The sequence below is a fragment of the Fundulus heteroclitus genome, chromosome 12 (genome assembly GCF_011125445.2).
Source record: "Fundulus heteroclitus isolate FHET01 chromosome 12, MU-UCD_Fhet_4.1, whole genome shotgun sequence".
Classification (NCBI taxonomy): Eukaryota; Metazoa; Chordata; class Actinopteri; order Cyprinodontiformes; family Fundulidae; genus Fundulus; species Fundulus heteroclitus.
In genome coordinates, this window is record NC_046372.1 from 8,789,013 (window position 1) to 8,806,274 (window position 17,262).

At 41.4% G+C, this 17,262-nt stretch overlaps 1 protein-coding gene across 1 annotated transcript in view; it reads left to right on the plus strand.

Annotated features, from left to right (window-relative positions):
* ghra (growth hormone receptor a) overlaps positions 1–14,141 on the plus strand; it is a 36,051-nt gene extending 21,910 nt beyond the window's left edge. Inside the window, exons 3-10 of the mRNA XM_012869951.3 lie at positions 6,126–6,255; positions 6,356–6,522; positions 9,051–9,229; positions 9,859–10,012; positions 10,135–10,225; positions 11,294–11,363; positions 12,034–12,254; positions 12,344–14,141. Of these exons, the coding sequence (XP_012725405.2) occupies positions 6,126–6,255; positions 6,356–6,522; positions 9,051–9,229; positions 9,859–10,012; positions 10,135–10,225; positions 11,294–11,363; positions 12,034–12,254; positions 12,344–13,079 (1,748 nt within the window). The 3' untranslated portion in view covers positions 13,080–14,141. The remainder of the gene's footprint in view (positions 1–6,125; positions 6,256–6,355; positions 6,523–9,050; positions 9,230–9,858; positions 10,013–10,134; positions 10,226–11,293; positions 11,364–12,033; positions 12,255–12,343) is intronic.
* The last annotated feature ends 3,121 nt before the right edge of the window (positions 14,142–17,262 follow it).

A 17,262-nucleotide genomic window follows, 5' to 3' on the forward strand; every position in this document is an offset into this window, starting at 1 on the left:
GATTAGATTATACAGATTGGTCAAAAAGTTTCCTGTCTAAGGAAACCCAGTAGATTGCATCAAGTCTTGACAAGCAGCATTCATTCCTCCTGAAAGAGTGTAGAGCCACAGGGAGAGTCGTCTGTATCGTCCATGGCTTTGCAGCAATCCCTCATACTGAGCAAGCGTGAAATGACAGTGGAAAGAAAAACTCCCCATTAACGGGAAGGAAAAACCTCCGGCAGAACCAGGTTCAAGGTGAACGGTGAATCAGTTTCAGTCCATCAGCATTATTTATCTTTTAATTTCTCTCTTGGAGTTACATTATCAACTTGCTTGGGACCACAGATGAAATTCTGTTTATTGGCCAAACCTGACACATACTGGTCTTAGCCGTCCATTTTTAATAACTATAAAAATTATAATACAGTTTTAAATGCATTGCCACGTAAAGAAGCATTCCTTACCATACCAAATAGATCTGCATGTGTTTTATTTGAATGAAATTTGAAAAAGAGTTTTATTCTGGAGTTTTATTCCAGATCATCAATATTTCAGTTTTAGTACTGCCCCGTATGTTGCACAATGACAAATTTATTCTCTTTTGCAATCTCATGCTTGCTTACATTTCTCTATCAGTGTGTACACATTAAGTCATTCTGACCTTTGCTCTCCATCTCTTCCCTTTCCTCCAAACATCAACTAGATTCTGCAAATGAGGTGGAAATACTAGTAATCTGCCACGTCATAGGCCCTTTTTGTCCCTCATCACAGTTAAATATTTCAAAATAGGGTCACCAGTGAGGCCAGATCACACTTTTCCCACCTTTTAGTGCTGTTTACCAGGTAGTGCAGGGGCTGAGAGGCCGATTTAGGCTTCTTACTGGATTTTTAAGCCTTAATGGCTGCAGCTTGCATCAGTGTCGGTGGATGGTTTCCTAGCTCCTCTGCATGGCCTGGTGATTGGTGGAGGTGAAGCTGAGAGCTGTTTATCAGTCTGAGCAGCCAGCACAGCCTTCAATAACAGGCAGAAACATATGGGCAGACAGGATGGGGGAGTGCACATACACACAGACACACACACACTCACACATACACACACACACACACTCACAAGCCTCTGCCCAAAATTAGCTGTCTTCTCTCAGTTGAAGGCTTTCAGCTGTGGATCATTTAATGGCAGCAAGCAGGAACAAACAGAATTCAGCTTTCAGTAGCTAAAACTCGCAAATAGTCCCACATTTTGCAGTGTACTAAAACTATGAATATATTCAAGCACAAATAAACCAAAAATGAATATATAAAGATAAAACTTCAGCTTTTACATGGAAATTAATCAACTGCTGTCTGTTAAACCTTGTTCCCCAACCTGGTTTTAAAATGTCTCTTTATAATTGTATTATTTACAAATAGAAAGAGTGGTTGTTTTATGTAACTAAGGCTGGAGTGAAAGGTCTAATACATAGGTTAAAATGAAATGCTTTGGAAATTAGACTGAGACTTATTATTGAAGGTTTTTCCATGTGTTGTTGCATAATGTTTTATCTCTGGCATGCTTCAGATTTTACTGACATCCAGCTGACATGAAAAATGAGAACAGGCACCTAAAACCTCACTGCACCCATTCACCTTAAACAGTCTTGGTCATTCTTTAAAGGTTATAAATCTTCTCTCACAGCTTTATCTTTTCACGTGTCTGAAAATATTTAGATTCATTTCTATGACTGAAAGCAAGAGACATGCATAAAAAAAAGCCAAAAGAGAAAAAGGAGGCCCAAAGCAATGAAAGTTGTCAAAAAGGGAGGATATTAAGTCTGAAACATTGAACTGTAACTCAAGACAGAAGCAGTGATGCCGATGTCTGCAGGTTAAATTTACACCTTATCAAGGTGTTTAATGACATCCATATAAATGCAGACTGTGGAAGAACCACAGTGCTGGTACTATTGGACCCTAGTGCAGTATTCAATACTGACACTTCATTCTGTTAGAGCACCTGGATTGGGTGGGCCTTTCTGGTACAGCATTTGACTGGTGTACAGTGTATCAACCCTCAGGACCACTCAGGCCTTCTGGCTCAAATCTTAGTTCCTGTGCTGCACTTATCTGGAACAAACTCCCAGAGGACTGTAAAAGTGCTGAAAGCCTGACTTCATTTAAATCAAGGTTAAAAACTTATTTATTCAGAGTTTACTTTAAATGCTAATGTTGAAGTTTAAGTCCAAATTGTCTTATATTGAATCTGACCTGCTGCTACTATTCCAATGCAATGTATTTTAATCTGTAATGATTCCCCTCTGTCTCTGTAATGCTTTTCTTTCCTCTGTTCTTTTATTTTTTTGTGCACAGCACTTTGAATTGTCTTGTTACTGAAAAGTGCTCTATAAATAAACTTGCCTTGCCCCTATATGTGCAATTTACAGTGGGTGAGAAAAATGGGAAACATTCAGTAAATATATTTTTAATATTTCAAGTGACATGAAATTCACACCAGATGTCGCTCACGACCCAGGTAATCCACACATATAAAGAAATCTTAGCAAACAGGTTAATACATTTTGGATAATGAAGTGGAATAATACAGTACATGAGTATTAAACACATGAAGACAAAGGCTTGAAGAAATGCATAGAAAGCCAAGAAACTATAAATCTGTCAGTATTTGGAAAGCCTTCCTGCTGCTATGTCCAAACCAATATCAGCTGATTTAATATGAACTAATGGCACATGGAATGGTTTCCCATTACCAAAGCATCACACAGACAGCTGTGATTTACATTGGATTTGACAAAGAGAACCTTACCAAAAAAAGTCTTACTTTTGCAAAACATACTTATGGCAATAGTTACTGGTGCCTCTCTAAACTACTGAATGCTCCAGTGAGCGCTGTTGGAGCCTTAATCCAGGAGTTGAAATGACATGATTTCACCATAAACCAGCCACTGCCAGGCACCCCTTTGTAGGATTTCTGGTAGACGAGGTAAAATAATCATCAGTTGTCCAAGAGCCAAGAAGCACACACAGACTGCTTTAGAAAGACCTGGGAATAACAGATACAGTTTCTTTTCCCCGTGAAAACAATAAGTGGTGCTCTTAACAGCCATGGCCTCATTGCTCTCTCACTGTGCAAGCCTCAACTGCTAGAGACAAAGCGCGTTGAAGCTTGTTTAAAGTGTGCTGCAGAAGATTGGGCAAAAGCCAGTGAAATACTGAAAGAATATAGTCTGGTCAGATGAGGGCAAAACTGAACCCTCTGCACACAGGAGGAATGGCTCTGCACATCACCACAGACACAGACACACCACGGCAAAAGTAAAGCTTGGATGTGGGAACATCATGGTGTGGGCTGTTTTACAGCATATGGTGCAGGAAGACTTTGTACATCTGAATCAAGGATGAACAGGGAAATGTAGCAGGACATACTAAGAATCAGCCATGTAGAGGGATCTCTTCATTTTTGTGTTTCGCCAATAACAGTAATCCATTCAAATAGAAGTTTTTTGTTTTGTTTTGTTTTTGTTTTTTTACCTGGAAAGCAATTCATTCTGATATTACCCTGAGAAATTTCCAGACAGGGTTGATGCAGACTCTGTGTCATCATCCATGCGGGAAATTGCTTCCTGTTTTAGAAGGTGTGACTCAGAAAGCTAATCCTGTGTCTGAAAAGTGTGCTATAAAATTACTTATCAGATTGAAAAACTCATTGAAGGGCTGACTGAGATTTATGTAGGTTTCATACCTCAAGATTTGTAAGTTTTCTGACTCCAAAATAGGATGAAACATTCCCTTTGATAAGCTTCAAGAAATTAATGTAATAATCAGGACTAAAACAGAGCAACTGGAAATTGGACTGAGGCCTGATTTTGTTGGTTTTGCATCTCTATACCCACCCAGGGGTTACAGGTGCCTATCTCTAGCTGTCATTGGACAGGTTGTTGTCCAATGACAGGTTGTTGGTCGATGCAGGCCAATAAAGAGAGACACAGGATTATTCACACACACTCACTCATACCTAAGGTCTCTTTGGAGAATCCAATTAACATGCAAACTCCCCAAGCAGGGATTTGAACCCATAACCCTTCTTGGTGCAAGGCAGCATTGCTACCGACTGCACCAATGTGCAACCATGCTGACATTCAGCTGACTTTAAAAATGCAAACGTATTCTCAAAGGACAGCTTCATTTAGCCTCTACACTAAATCTAGCTAAATACCTAATCCCTTCGAGCTTTCACTGCCTTCCTCCATGTGACTTTGTGTGACATTACAAAAAAAGGTAATGTCACACAAAGTAATTTATAACACAGACCGAAAAAGTCGTTAAATGTCAACATGCTTGCTTATTATCCTATCTGAACCGTTCCTGTCGCATAGCCCTGCTTTGCATACTGTCTCTGCAGAAGCTGTTTTGTTGATAGCAGCTGGAATTTGCAGGTATGGGGGAGGACCGCTTGATCCAGAAATCAAACCTTTTGTGAAAGCATGACAGCATGCAACAGATGAAGCGAAGGGAGGCGGGGAATGCTCGCGAATTGTGAGGTTACCCTGACATCAAACCGAAAGTTGGAAAAGTAATTAAAGCGTTGATTTGATTAGGGAAGAGTGTTTTTTATTGCAATGGATGTGGATGAAAGTGCATTTGCTGTGTAAACACGCTGGCGGCACCCAAATTATGATCTTCCTAGTCTCTAATTTGTAAACCATTTTTCTTTTATGTTAATAACATACAAAAATGTCAGTTCTGCTGGAGAAAGTTCTGCTGTAGTCTGTTTTGAGTTTGTTATCAACGTTCCCGTTTTAGTTGGGATTTATAATGCAACCCAGAGTTAGCAGAAAGAGCTTGGGGGGGGGGAGAGTGAGTACAGCAGAAATCAATGATACATTCACCTGATTATTTATGGCTGCACCAAGCCCCGAAACTCCCAGCTGGATGAGAAACCGGTCTCTGGCAGGAGTGGGGGGGGGAGCGGGTAGGAGATTGTTGATGATGAGTGATGAGTTGCCAAGGGAGAGATGAAAGAGGCTGAGTAAGGACCTCGAGGTCTGTGTGGATGGATCCAAAGGCTGGTGACTGAAATCTGATCCCTACTTGCAGATCAGCGTTTTTTTTCCCTCCTTCACATCTATGTTTACCCAGATGCGGAAGTTATACTTACCTTCTGACTGCTGCGTCTTACACCGGCTGCTTGTCTCATCTCACCTTTCATCAGATAGAGTTTTTCTTACCTCAGTCACCGAAAACGAGATGCTGGTGCTGATGTAAAATCCATGTTGCAGTAAGTTAAAAGAAGGACCCTAACACATACGGCAGTCTGATTAAAAGAAATAAAAAGAGAACATTTTGGGCCCCTTCCCCTGGCTATTAGAGAACTGTCAAGAGGCTAAATTTGAGGTGACAATGTCTGTCCTGAATAATCTGAAGTCCAGCAGACGTTGACGAACACCAAAATGACTCACCAACCGGATTCAGTTCTTTAACATCGTGGCGTTTTGTGGAAGCTATCAAGTGAACATAACAAAGGAAAAGATTGTAGATTTCAGGAGAAGCGGAAATATGTCGGACATTATTTCAGTCAAGGGAGAAAAAATTAGAGGTGGTGGAAGAGGATAAATGTGTGGTGATCACCTGGACAAAAGACCGGTGAGTTACCCCGCTGGGAAGCTGTCTACAAAAAAAGGGACAGAGCAGACTGAACTTCATAAGAAAACATCCTCCTTGGGTTTTTTCGCAGTAAGTGCTGCTTATCTTTAATTAGTGAGGTCAAACTCTTTTACCATGATGTATGTTGGGGTAGTAGCATCAGAGTGAGTCACTTAAAAACTGATAAAGAAGGCTTGCTCTGTTCTGGGGGCCACTCTGGACCCTTTGGAGATCATTGTTAACATTATGCAAGATTGTGCACAAAATGGAGAACATCATGGACAACCCTGAGCATCTTCCACATAAGACTGTCAGACAAAAACAGTGTCTTCAGTCAGAGGCTTTCTTAGAGCCACTGTAAGACAGACTGCTAGAGGAAATCAGTCACTCTTTTCAAAAAAGTTGAATTTGGGGTCCAATAAAAAGAATTTTGGTGTATGATTGATAAGATTTAATGAACCACAAATCTTCCTGACATTGCTTCATTCTTCTGCCTAATTTCACAGCTACCCTGGAGCCACACTTCACAGACTGCATCTCCAGGGACCAGGAGACTTTCCGTTGCTGGTGGAGTCCAGGCGGCTTCCACAACCTGTCCTCCCCTGGAACACTGAGAGTATTTTACCTAAAGAAAGAGTGAGTGCAGCTTCAACGCTGAATTATATGTGCCTGTCCTAAAGCGTTGCTTCACCGTAAGAACCTGCTCTTCTTTTTACTTTTATTTTCACCCGTTTAGCTCCCCCTCTAGTGAATGGAAGGAATGTCCAGAGTACATCCACAAAAACAGGGAGTGCTTCTTTGATGCAAACCACACATCCGTTTGGATCCCCTACTGTGTTCAGCTTCGTGGACAAAACATCACCTATTTCAATGAAGACGACTGCTTTACGGTGGAAAACATTGGTTTGTAGTCAACGCTTGTGCACATATATGTTTTTCATCACTTGACATTGGGAAGACTGTCTGCACGGCTGAAAGTGCGGCTTTTTGTTGGTGGCACAAACTATTCGGTCGGCTCTTTTTTGATGCAGGCTGTTGAGGTGCTTCAAACTGAATTTGTCGTTATTAGTCTTAAAGTTAGCTCCTAGTGTAAATTTTACTTAATTACCGTAATTTCCAGTAATTACTCATATCCCATATAATATTTAGTATAGTATTTCTATCCCAAGGGGAGACCTTACCTAAGAGTATAATTTTATAGATATTTAGGTATTTGGTTGGATGCTAAGCCTTTTTGGTTGGATGCTACAGCATATAGTGATAAACCTGGAGGTTGGACTAGGCCTTTATTATACAAATAAGGCTTTTTTTCTCATTTATCGGCAAGGAACATTTTACAAAGGTGTGGGATAAGTATTCTTGACTGTGATGGCATTATTTGTTAGGGGCAAGCATCGTTTTATGTTAAAGCACCACAAATAAAGCATCCCTTACATTTGTTTTTACTCTGATTTGTTTAAATTTGTTTGTTTTTGACATGTCTATGTCCAACTTTTATTCTAAATCTTAAAAAAATATATATATATTTTTTTTTTAGGAAAATCCAAAACAATTTATGCCCCACCGTACATTTTTTGTCAAAATTTTACCTTTAATATCTAGGGTGCCATCATGTGGAGATCTTAATAGTTCTGTATAGACTTAAGAAAAGAAGCACATTTTTAAAAAATTATGACACAAATCATTTGATCTTGGATTTTATTTTTTTTCAGTATTGTTGATTAACATTTCAAATTATTGCTAAATTATATATAACTAAGTTTTTAAGGATGACATTTGAAACTAGTGTTAAGAAGTCTCTAGAAACTGTTTAGTCGTCACCACAGGACTTACTGGAACCTACATTGGTCTGGGAGTGCACATGCCAAGAAAAAAAAAAAGCCTCCGCCGCTGCCTGAAACAAACATTAGATAAATTGACTGTTTGCCAGACAGTGGAGATAAGGACGGAGACCAGCTCGCTGTGACTCATGTGAACTTAACAGACAAATTCAAAGCAGCTGTCAGATATCTGAGTCGTTATCCAAGCAAAGGGCCAGAAAATAAAAACAAAACTTGAAAAGCTCCAATAATTTTTTTTGATACAGCATACCAAATAAATGTGCACAGATGGAGAACCTTCTCCCTTACATACTTTCGTTTCCCAACATTGCTTCGCTACACCTGTGACATCAACTTACAAAAAAGCATCAAGCTGTAAATATGATACATAGATTGGCTGTGGTGAATAATACATGAATACAAACAGGTCCTTGTGATTTTGATGACTTTTGTTAAGCTTTAGACGATGCATGTGTACATTTGGTGTGTACCTCAATAAAATGTATTAATATTATTGAAAATGTTATTTATTTGTAAGGCTCCTCAATATGTCCTAAATATACTGTCATTAAAATATCAGTGTGTGCAATAGTCATATTGAAAAGGACTTTTAGGAGTGTAACAATTGTTCGCTAATATATTCCCAGTGTTATAAACTAGCATCTTTAATGCTAATGTTATATTTAGCCAGTTGAACAGAGTCTCACAACAGCAGCTGCTCACACCGGACACAAATGACACTTTCCGAAATGCTAAAATTCAGAGTAATGGAAACATAGATGGGGATCAGAGGAAAGAAGTAAACAGACATACATCGGCATATATACTGACCATATATACTGATGTCGTCAGCAAAATATTTAGCAATATTGTCGCCATCAAATGATTTTCTGATATTGCGTGGTCCTGTTGATTTGTTTAAGTCAGTTCAAAAAGTAAAACAGGGATACTGATTAACTTCATAGACAATTTAAAATATGTCAATATACATAAGACCAATAAAAAAGGAGTTTTAATTCAGGACTTAACATTGAATTTTCTGATTTCCTTAAAAAATTTGGGCTTTTATTAGAGTCATAACCGTTTAAATGAAAATAAATATTCACCTAATTTGTCATTCTGTCCAATAAATTTATAGATTATATGAGTTTATTTCTTTTCTTACTGCTACCTCCACCATTGCCAACATTTCTGTTAGTCCCTACGAAGTCCCTATGTCCCTTAGTAGGGACCTTAGTCCCTATGAAGTATTAAATAGCAAAAATGCCGGAGTTTTCACTGTATATGTCTCCTAAGACATTTCCACAATACAAAGAATATTAGTTTTGCTACTTTGCATTGAATAATACCTCAATCTATGAGCACAGCCCAAAATTCATGCTCTAATGCTGTTTTTGTTTTGTTTCTTTTGGTTTTTTTTGCTGTTGCTGTTGCTTTTACATTTTAGCCAGCTTGTATTTTTTTTTTTTTAGATTGCCATTGAGAGTAAAACCCAATGTTTTCTCATTTGGACTGTAAACCCAAGAGTTCAGTGAAATCAAAAGATGTGAACAGCTGCCTGTTTTCCCTTATGTTCCGCTCTGAACTTCTGCCCCTTTCCCTTTCTTACAGTGCGTCCTGACCCGCCCGTGTCTCTGAACTGGACCCTGCTAAATATGAGCCCCTCTGGACTCAGTTACGACGTCTTAGTCAGCTGGGAGCCCCCGCCCTCGGCAGACGTTGGCGTGGGCTGGATGCGCATCGAGTATGAGATCCAGTACAGAGAGAGGAACGCCACCAGCTGGGAAGCGGTGAGTTCTTCTTCTCTCGAACTTTCTCCCCAACTGCATAAAACACCCCTGAGATCACGCAAATGAAATCACTTACACGCGCTTTTAAAAAGTAGTTGGTGGAGGCACAGTGTTTTTTTTTTTAGTTGTTGTTTTTTTTTCCTTCTCCCCTCCACCGTCTGAACTCCCTCCTGAACTCTTGTGGCTGAAATGCAGCATAGCATTGTTGGCAAGCCCGCTGAAGCCGGAGCAGGACCCTCTGAGAAAACAGCCTCCCTGAAGGAAGAGAAGGGAGGGATCTGTGGGTCAGAGGCCATGGGACCTTGTACAGCCTTGTTTATTATTGCCCGGCCACCCTGCTTGACAAATGCGAGCTTTAAAATAGCAACAGATGTCTCTGCTATGCCAACATGTCTTCTGTCGTATTTATCTGAAAGGGCCCCGGGTAGTCGTACCACCTTTAAAAAAGGTCATAGTTACAGGTACCAAAAATAAATACGGACCTCTTGGCACGGTGTCTAGTTTTAAGTTAGCTATAATGTTTATTTTCTCGCGGCTCGTGTCAGGGCAGCTGTCTGCTCAGCTTAAACGCAGCAACGCCGCGTTCCTCGCGTGTTAATGCCGCTGTGTAAAATCCCCCCCGCTTTCAGCTGGAGAAGCAGCCGCACACCCAGCAGACGATCTACGGCCTGCAAATAGGAAGAGAGTACGAAGTGCACATCCGCTCCAGGATGCAGGCCTTCGTTAAGTTCGGAGAGTTCAGCGACTCCATCTTCATCCAAGTGACGGAGATTCCCAGCAAAGGTGAGGACGCCTCTGAACGAATCCATGCGCACCCACCCCGTTAGTTGTTAGATTTAGTCGGTGGGATTTCATGACAGTATAAGGATGCCGTTTTGATCAATAATTGTGTTTTGTTTTTTTAGATTCTACCGTCCCATTCACTCTGGTTCTGATTTTTGGGATCGTGGGCGTCCTGATAGTCATCATGGTGATAGTGGCTTCTCAGCAGCAGAGGTAGGAACCTCCAATCTCTCTCCTTCTGGTTCACATTCTTTATGAGCAATATCAAGATAATTTCTTCATCATTAAAAAATACTTGATTAATCCTAAAAGGAAATAAAATTAGAAATTAAATTATGCTATTGTTTATAGGAACATCACGGTGTTCTAAAAGAGCTGTCTGAGGCCTTCAAGAAGAAGATTTCGGGAAACCGACTCTTTGCATTGTTTACTGTTTCCTCAAAACCATCCACCAAATTCTATATATAATGACAACAGATTTAGGACAAAGGGGGAGACGTTTTAGAAAAAACTGTGGAACTGGATCACAATTTTGTGTTTTTAGTACAGAAAACTGCAGTGGACATACATGAAGCACATGGCTAATTGAGTGGTCCCAAAGTAAAAAAAAATAATGCTTCAACGTAGAATGTTTTTTGAAAAAAGAAAAATGTCACCAAAAACACAGTTTTTAGGCAGACGTCAGGTGAAAACCTACGAGAAAAAGATTATTTTTGAAAAAGCTTTGAATTACTCTGGAAAGGTGAGGTGACAGGTATGGTTTTGACTCTAAGAGTGTTTCCTATTCAAAATACAGCAAAGAAATTGCCCAAAACAATTAAGATGCATAGATCTGAAGTTTTCTGAGACAGAACAAGATTCTTGACTCTAGTCTAGGATGTTTTTTTATTTCTGGGTGTTCACACTCCTCAATAAAACGGATCCATAAAAGTGTGTTTGGCACCGTGCTTTGTGGAGTCGGCTGCTGTCCAGATGCAGCGGGTGTGCATTGTTCCACTGAAAATAATAACATTTTATATTTTCTGTTTCCATATACAGTTCCCCGACCTAAACACTGTCAGAAATCTGTTGATTTGAAACATTGCCTGCAAACACAATGACTGTAGAACTACACAGACATAACCCTCGGGCAGAAACTCTGGTATTATTCAGCTAATAAGCATTCAGTGGTTTAAAAATGATGAACTGAACTCACCAAATTGGATACAAAATCCGTCCATTCTACTGCTTTTAGATGCTCCTGTCTCATGTTAACTTTATCACACTCTTCTGTCCTTTCAGATTAATGATGATACTCCTGCCCCCTGTTCCTGCACCCAAAATCAAAGGCATCGATTCAGAATTGTTGAAGGTATCACAAGTATTCTCATATTTTCATTCTTTAGCTATTGCAGTTTTATGTATTTCTCTCTCATATTTCTGGTACCATGAATACTGTTTGCCATCAAGCTTTGATGCTGAAGAGAAGTAATATTCCGCTGACTGTCCAAGCAACATAGTTCACCCATGCTCAAAGTCTCGGTTTCTTCCCCATCTGCCAAAGTTGCGGCATCAGCTGTGTTTCTTCGCACCCAGTTTTTTTTTGGCTCTATATTGTTATTTATTTGAATTATAACAAATCTATTCTTGAGGACATTTGAAACGGAGAACGTCGATGGCAGAGAAGGCATTCGTTTGTGCGTGGCTATTAAATGAATTTGTTAAATAAAGTGTTGCGTAATCATTCTCCCTCAGTTGTTACTCTGATCAAAAACAGACTTCATGCGTAAATACAAAGGCAGCTAAAGTAGGAAAACAGGAGAGGCTTTTAACTGAATGATGTACCATGACGTGGTATAGCCTGTACATTTATGAGAAATAAAGAATCTTAGAGAGCAAGCTCGCCTGGCTAGCAAAGAAACAAATGTGTGGGAAATTTAGAATATTCAACACAGAGCTTATAAGTATGTTACAATACTCTAAAGTGCAAGACCAAAAGGTTAATTTTAAGCTTTTTTTGTCAATATTTTATCCATATGCAGAAGGGGAAACTGGAGGAGCTGAATTTTATCCTGAATGGTGGGGGTCTAGAAGGCCTTCCAGCCTACGCAACAGATTTCTACCAAGAGGAGCCATGGGTGGAGTTCATTGAGGTGGACGAAGAGGATGCAGAGGGCGGAGATAAGGAAGACAACTGCAGCTCAGATACTCAGAGGCTACTAGGTCTCCCCCACAGGAATACAGAGGGTTTCAGCGCCATTAGGTAATTCACAGAGTCTCATTAAGCCGACCGCTTTCATAGTGACCGCCGTCTCGGATCAGATGTCATTCCCCCTGTTTTTTCTCCTCTAGCCCTCCTGACGATGACTCGGGCCGGGCCAGCTGCTACGACACAGATCTGCCGGAGCACGACACCCAGATGCTCATGGTGTCCCTGCTGCCAGGTCAACCCGAGGACGACGAGGCCTCCCCGGATGCCCCAGCCTCGGAGACAAGCGAAAGGCCCCTCATCCAAACTCAAATCGGGGGGCCACAGACTTGGGTCAACACAGACTTATATGCCCAGGTCAGCAATGTTATGCCATCTGGGGGGGTAGTGCTGTCCCCGGGCCAGCAGCCCAAAATCCAGGAGAACAGCTCAGGTTCGGAGAGGGAAACGCAGAAAGGAGGAAAGCTGAGTGAGGAGGAGCAGAAGAAAAACGAGCCCCAGTTTCAGCTGCTTGTAGTGGTCCCAGAGGGAAGCGGCTACACCGGCGAGAACGAGGCCCGGCAGACCAGCACTCCCCCCAGCTCTCCGGTGCCTGGGTCAGGGTACCAAACCATACAGCCTCATGCGATGGAGACCAAACCTGCAGCCACGACAGACGCCAGTCAGTCACCATACATTCTGCCCGAGTCACCCCAGTCTCAGCTCTTTACGCCTGTTGCAGACTACACAGTGGTGCAGGAGTTGGACACGCACCGCAGTTTGCTCCTCAACCCACCTCCCAGCCAGTCTCCCTCTTTGTGCCAGCAGCAGCATCCTCTCAAAGCTCCAATGCCCGTAGGATACATCACCCCAGACCTGCTGGGGAACCTGGCGCCGTGAGTGGACGGCGCCGTCAGACCTTAACTACAGGCGTTTGACAGGAAGTCAGTATGCAGTGGCCCCGCCTGATCCCTGATGGAAACCAAAAAAAGTAAATAGACTTCAAAACCTGCAGCACTCTGGATGAATACATGTGCGCAGGTATTCAGAGGATGCTCAAGGGGAGATACAACAAGTACCGTACACCTCAATACGTTATAATCTCGTTGAGAGCTTAGTTTATTTCAGCAATTCAGTTCAAAAACTGAAGGTCAAATATTAAATACGTCGATTTCGCACAGAATGATATATTTCAAGCAGCTAATGAAAGCAAGAAATTCAGTTTCTCAGAAAGTTAAAACCTCCTTTAATTTCATTATTATTTGTCGGTCTGGTGTAATGTTAAATCCTTTTAAGGAACCTGAATTCTGGGTTTTCGTTGACTGTAATCATCAAAATTGAGAGCCAAACTTGATATACATCATTCTGTGTGTCATGAGTGTACATAATATAGGAGTTTTACCTGAATTGACTCGCTGAACTCTAAACAATATTCAAATTTATTGAGATGCACTGCAAACTAGTTTACTTTTACGTTTATGTCTGCTTAATCGCTGATTTTGAGGCAGGAGCACCCGAGGAGCAACATCACAAACAATGCACACTTTGCATCCATGCATGATTGTAGTATGGAAAAAATTAATAATTCAATGTGTGGAAAATTGCCTTAGATTGCCTTACAGTCTTAATATTAAAGGTGGAGTCAGTATATCGGTGAGGCGAAGACAAAACAGGTGGTAGCCATGTTTTCTAACCACACCGTAATCTGACTTGGACAGTAGTTGCCTTTCTGAGGCTTATTGCCTGTCGCATTTAACATATACTCCAAAGTTTCTTATTTCCTCGTGTCACAAATCTGTTATTCACAAGAGATATATTTTTATACAAAGCATTCAACTTTTAAACAGAGCTATGCAGATTTGAATCTCTGACTTTGTTTCTTGCGATAGAAGAGGAAATACTCGTCGATTTTAGCTGCACCAAATGCCAACAGTCAAACCAAAGCTCGCGCGGGGGGGGGGGGGGGGGTTACTTAGGGGGTCGTCAGGCGTTGATCAGGCAACGCAGGGAAGCCCTTGCAAAAAAATAGACGCAGATGATTTAGATAAAAAGGAAATCGAAATACTTGACTGAACAATTCCAGGATTCATTTCAGTGTCGCAGAATTATTGTACTGGTTCAATATCGTACATACTTTCTACTGAGAAAGTACGTAATTGAGCATTATGCTCACATCAACAGCGAAACTTTAATCACTGACTGATCGTCCCCATGTGAGTAAGGATGTATTTACTCAGATTCCCTTACAGTTCGGAGCCATCGTTATGCCCAAGTAGGGGCCCCGTCGCACTGAACCAGGGCACCGGCATGACAGCGACAACCCATCGGTACGCATGGTTGCACCAGGAACGCTTTGTGCTCCCTTATATGCATGTAGCGTGAGAGTACCTCACCTGTTGAAAGCATGCACCAAATATCCCGGGGAAGCTGTCGTTTAGATATTTTTAAGCTAAATATGTGCTCAGTCTCCTACCAGATAGTGATCGGTATGTACTGGGCTTCTTTTTTTGGAATGGGTCTCCCAGTTGGTGAGCTGCGCACACCGGGTTAAAGTATTGGTCAAAATGGAAGCTAATGCATGCTGTGGGTTTTAATCCTCCACACCGAGGCTGGAATTGGTGACGGCGGTGCAGAGAGCTCCCCTGCATTTGTAAATTAGACAGATTGTTAGCAGCCATCCTTGTCCAGATGTGATCCCTACAGCAGCAGCAGCAGCGTGGCAGGATGACAGCGTGATAAAAGGGCAGCAGGGTCATGGTTGGCTTCACTCTGAAATAAGGTTTTCTACATTTGCAGGCACGGATCAATATTCACCCGTTGTTGAATGTCCTGGATGTCACAGGGCAGTCTTAATCTGTGTGAAGAGGGCCTAAAGGCCCATTCATACCTCACGTAAAAGACGGATACGTGTGGAGTGTTTGATACGTTCTAACCGTCAATTTCATCCGTATTTTGACACGAAAATTGGGAGCTTACGATTACGGACGAAACGGAGCAATACTACCGGAAGAGGTGGGGGCGCTATTGAGTTTGTAGTACAAAATGTCAACAAAATCACAAAGAAGGTTAGAATTCTGGGCTTTAAACAATGGCGGGTTTTGAGGAACGACTTTCGGAGATTGTCCGCAACTACCCACATTTATATGATGTGTCGTGTCCGGGGCACAGGGACAAACAAAAACTTATGAATAGCCTTCAGGAAATCGGGGAGGCTCTGGCCATGACAGGGGATGTCGTAAAGTCCAAGTGGGCCGCAATTAGGGAGCGCCCAGCACTGCCACCTACAGGAAATATTGGTTATTGCGCACCTCAACGGACGGAGGTATGAAGGAGTACGGACAGAAATACGGACGTGTAGGCCAAACGTAGGGTATGAATGGGCCTTAAGATGTGTTAAAGAACCGACAGCAGCCCCATCCGTGCTGCTTGATGGCACATTGCTTCGGTCGTTACAGAAAAGCAAGGGGGGGCGCACACAATGTTTAAACTGACTCCCTGCATTTCCAACTGTCTTAGGAGGAATTGTGTTCTGCTTATATTATGTTGTCATTGCAGGGACAGCAACTGGAATAAGTTGAAAGACTGTGAACGTGTACTAAAGATATTACCAGCTCACACAGTACTTATCTGCCACATTCACTATGTAACAATCTGTGCCTATTATAGTATTACGGTTTGTTTAGTCGCTATGGTACTATGAGTATGTGATTTGGTGTTCTGCGTCTCTGCATGGCCGTAACCAAAAAGGTACCTTTGTTTTTCTGTGTATAGACGGATTGGTTCAAAACCTCTCTGTGCCTAGAAACACTACTAAACCTCTGCCACAACACAGAGACATGCATGCATGTACATACGAACGCACTGCATAAAAGAACATTCCCTATGATAATAAGATGTTGCGCTTGACATTTATTTTCTAACAAAGTCGTCATAACGTGTGCTTAAATTCAAAATGATCTTGTGGTGGATGAAGGGAAAAACAAGTAAGAGGCAATCGGCAAATTGTTTGGAACTGGGCATACATTTTTAGTTTACTTAGCTTTGTACTTTTCTTAGATTAAATACCTTTAGAGTAGTGTTTATGGAGAATACGCTGCCTACGCCACTTATTTAGCCACACTTTCTTAAAGAGTAACCTGTTGTTCATTACAGCTTTTAATATTTCTTTTCACAAGTGGTAGGATTACACAGAAATGGAATCAGATGCCTTTAATGCTTCATCCCCTGAGTTTGGGCTTAAAGATATAACATGTCGCGATCCGTAGACGCAACATGGTGCGTGTAAGCTCTTGGCGGTCCCGTCAGCGTGGCTTTTTTGCCACGACAGAAATGTCTATATCAGCAGGTACATGACATCAGCATTGTTAGCCTCAAAAGGACAGGTACATTTAAACTGAACGTTTCCATGATATTTACGTTTAGCCAGGTGCACTTTGAACAAAATAAAAGCCTAACAGTGCAAAAAAAAAAAAAAAAAAAAAGAAACACAACCAGTCTGGGTTTTATGCTGCTTTCTTGGCTTTCTGGAGATAAATACTTTGATTACATGGATGAAATCAGTCTTTTGTATCCGTCAGAGATACAATGGCAGATTTAAAATGTGAATCTGATGACTGTGTGCTATATATCTCTCTCTCTAAGAAATACTCAGTGCTCTACTGCTGCTGCCAAATGTGGATACCAGCAAATTACCGCTGCTGCCGAATGTCTTAATATGTTTGCTTGTGCTGTAAAGTTAAAAAAATATATATATCTGGGTTTATGTCAATGATCATACTTCTACAAGAGGTTCGCTGCTTGGTGCATGTATTTCTCCTTCACTCGGCTTTCTGTCGTTGGGTTAAAGTCAAGAGAGAGCAGCGATCGGTGTCAAATGTTTCGCAATAGGAACATGTGGTTTCTGTTTAGGTGTCTTATTCGCTTTAAGAGTCCGTCACAGTGTCCGAAACCCCCCCGAAAGGCTCTCATCGTGCTCACGCAGCAAGGACAGAGACGGAAAGGACTTGTTCTTGAGGCTGTTTCAGCCCTTACTGTGGTAAAACTGTGAATGTGTAACTGGAATACACAATGCAATCATAAAACT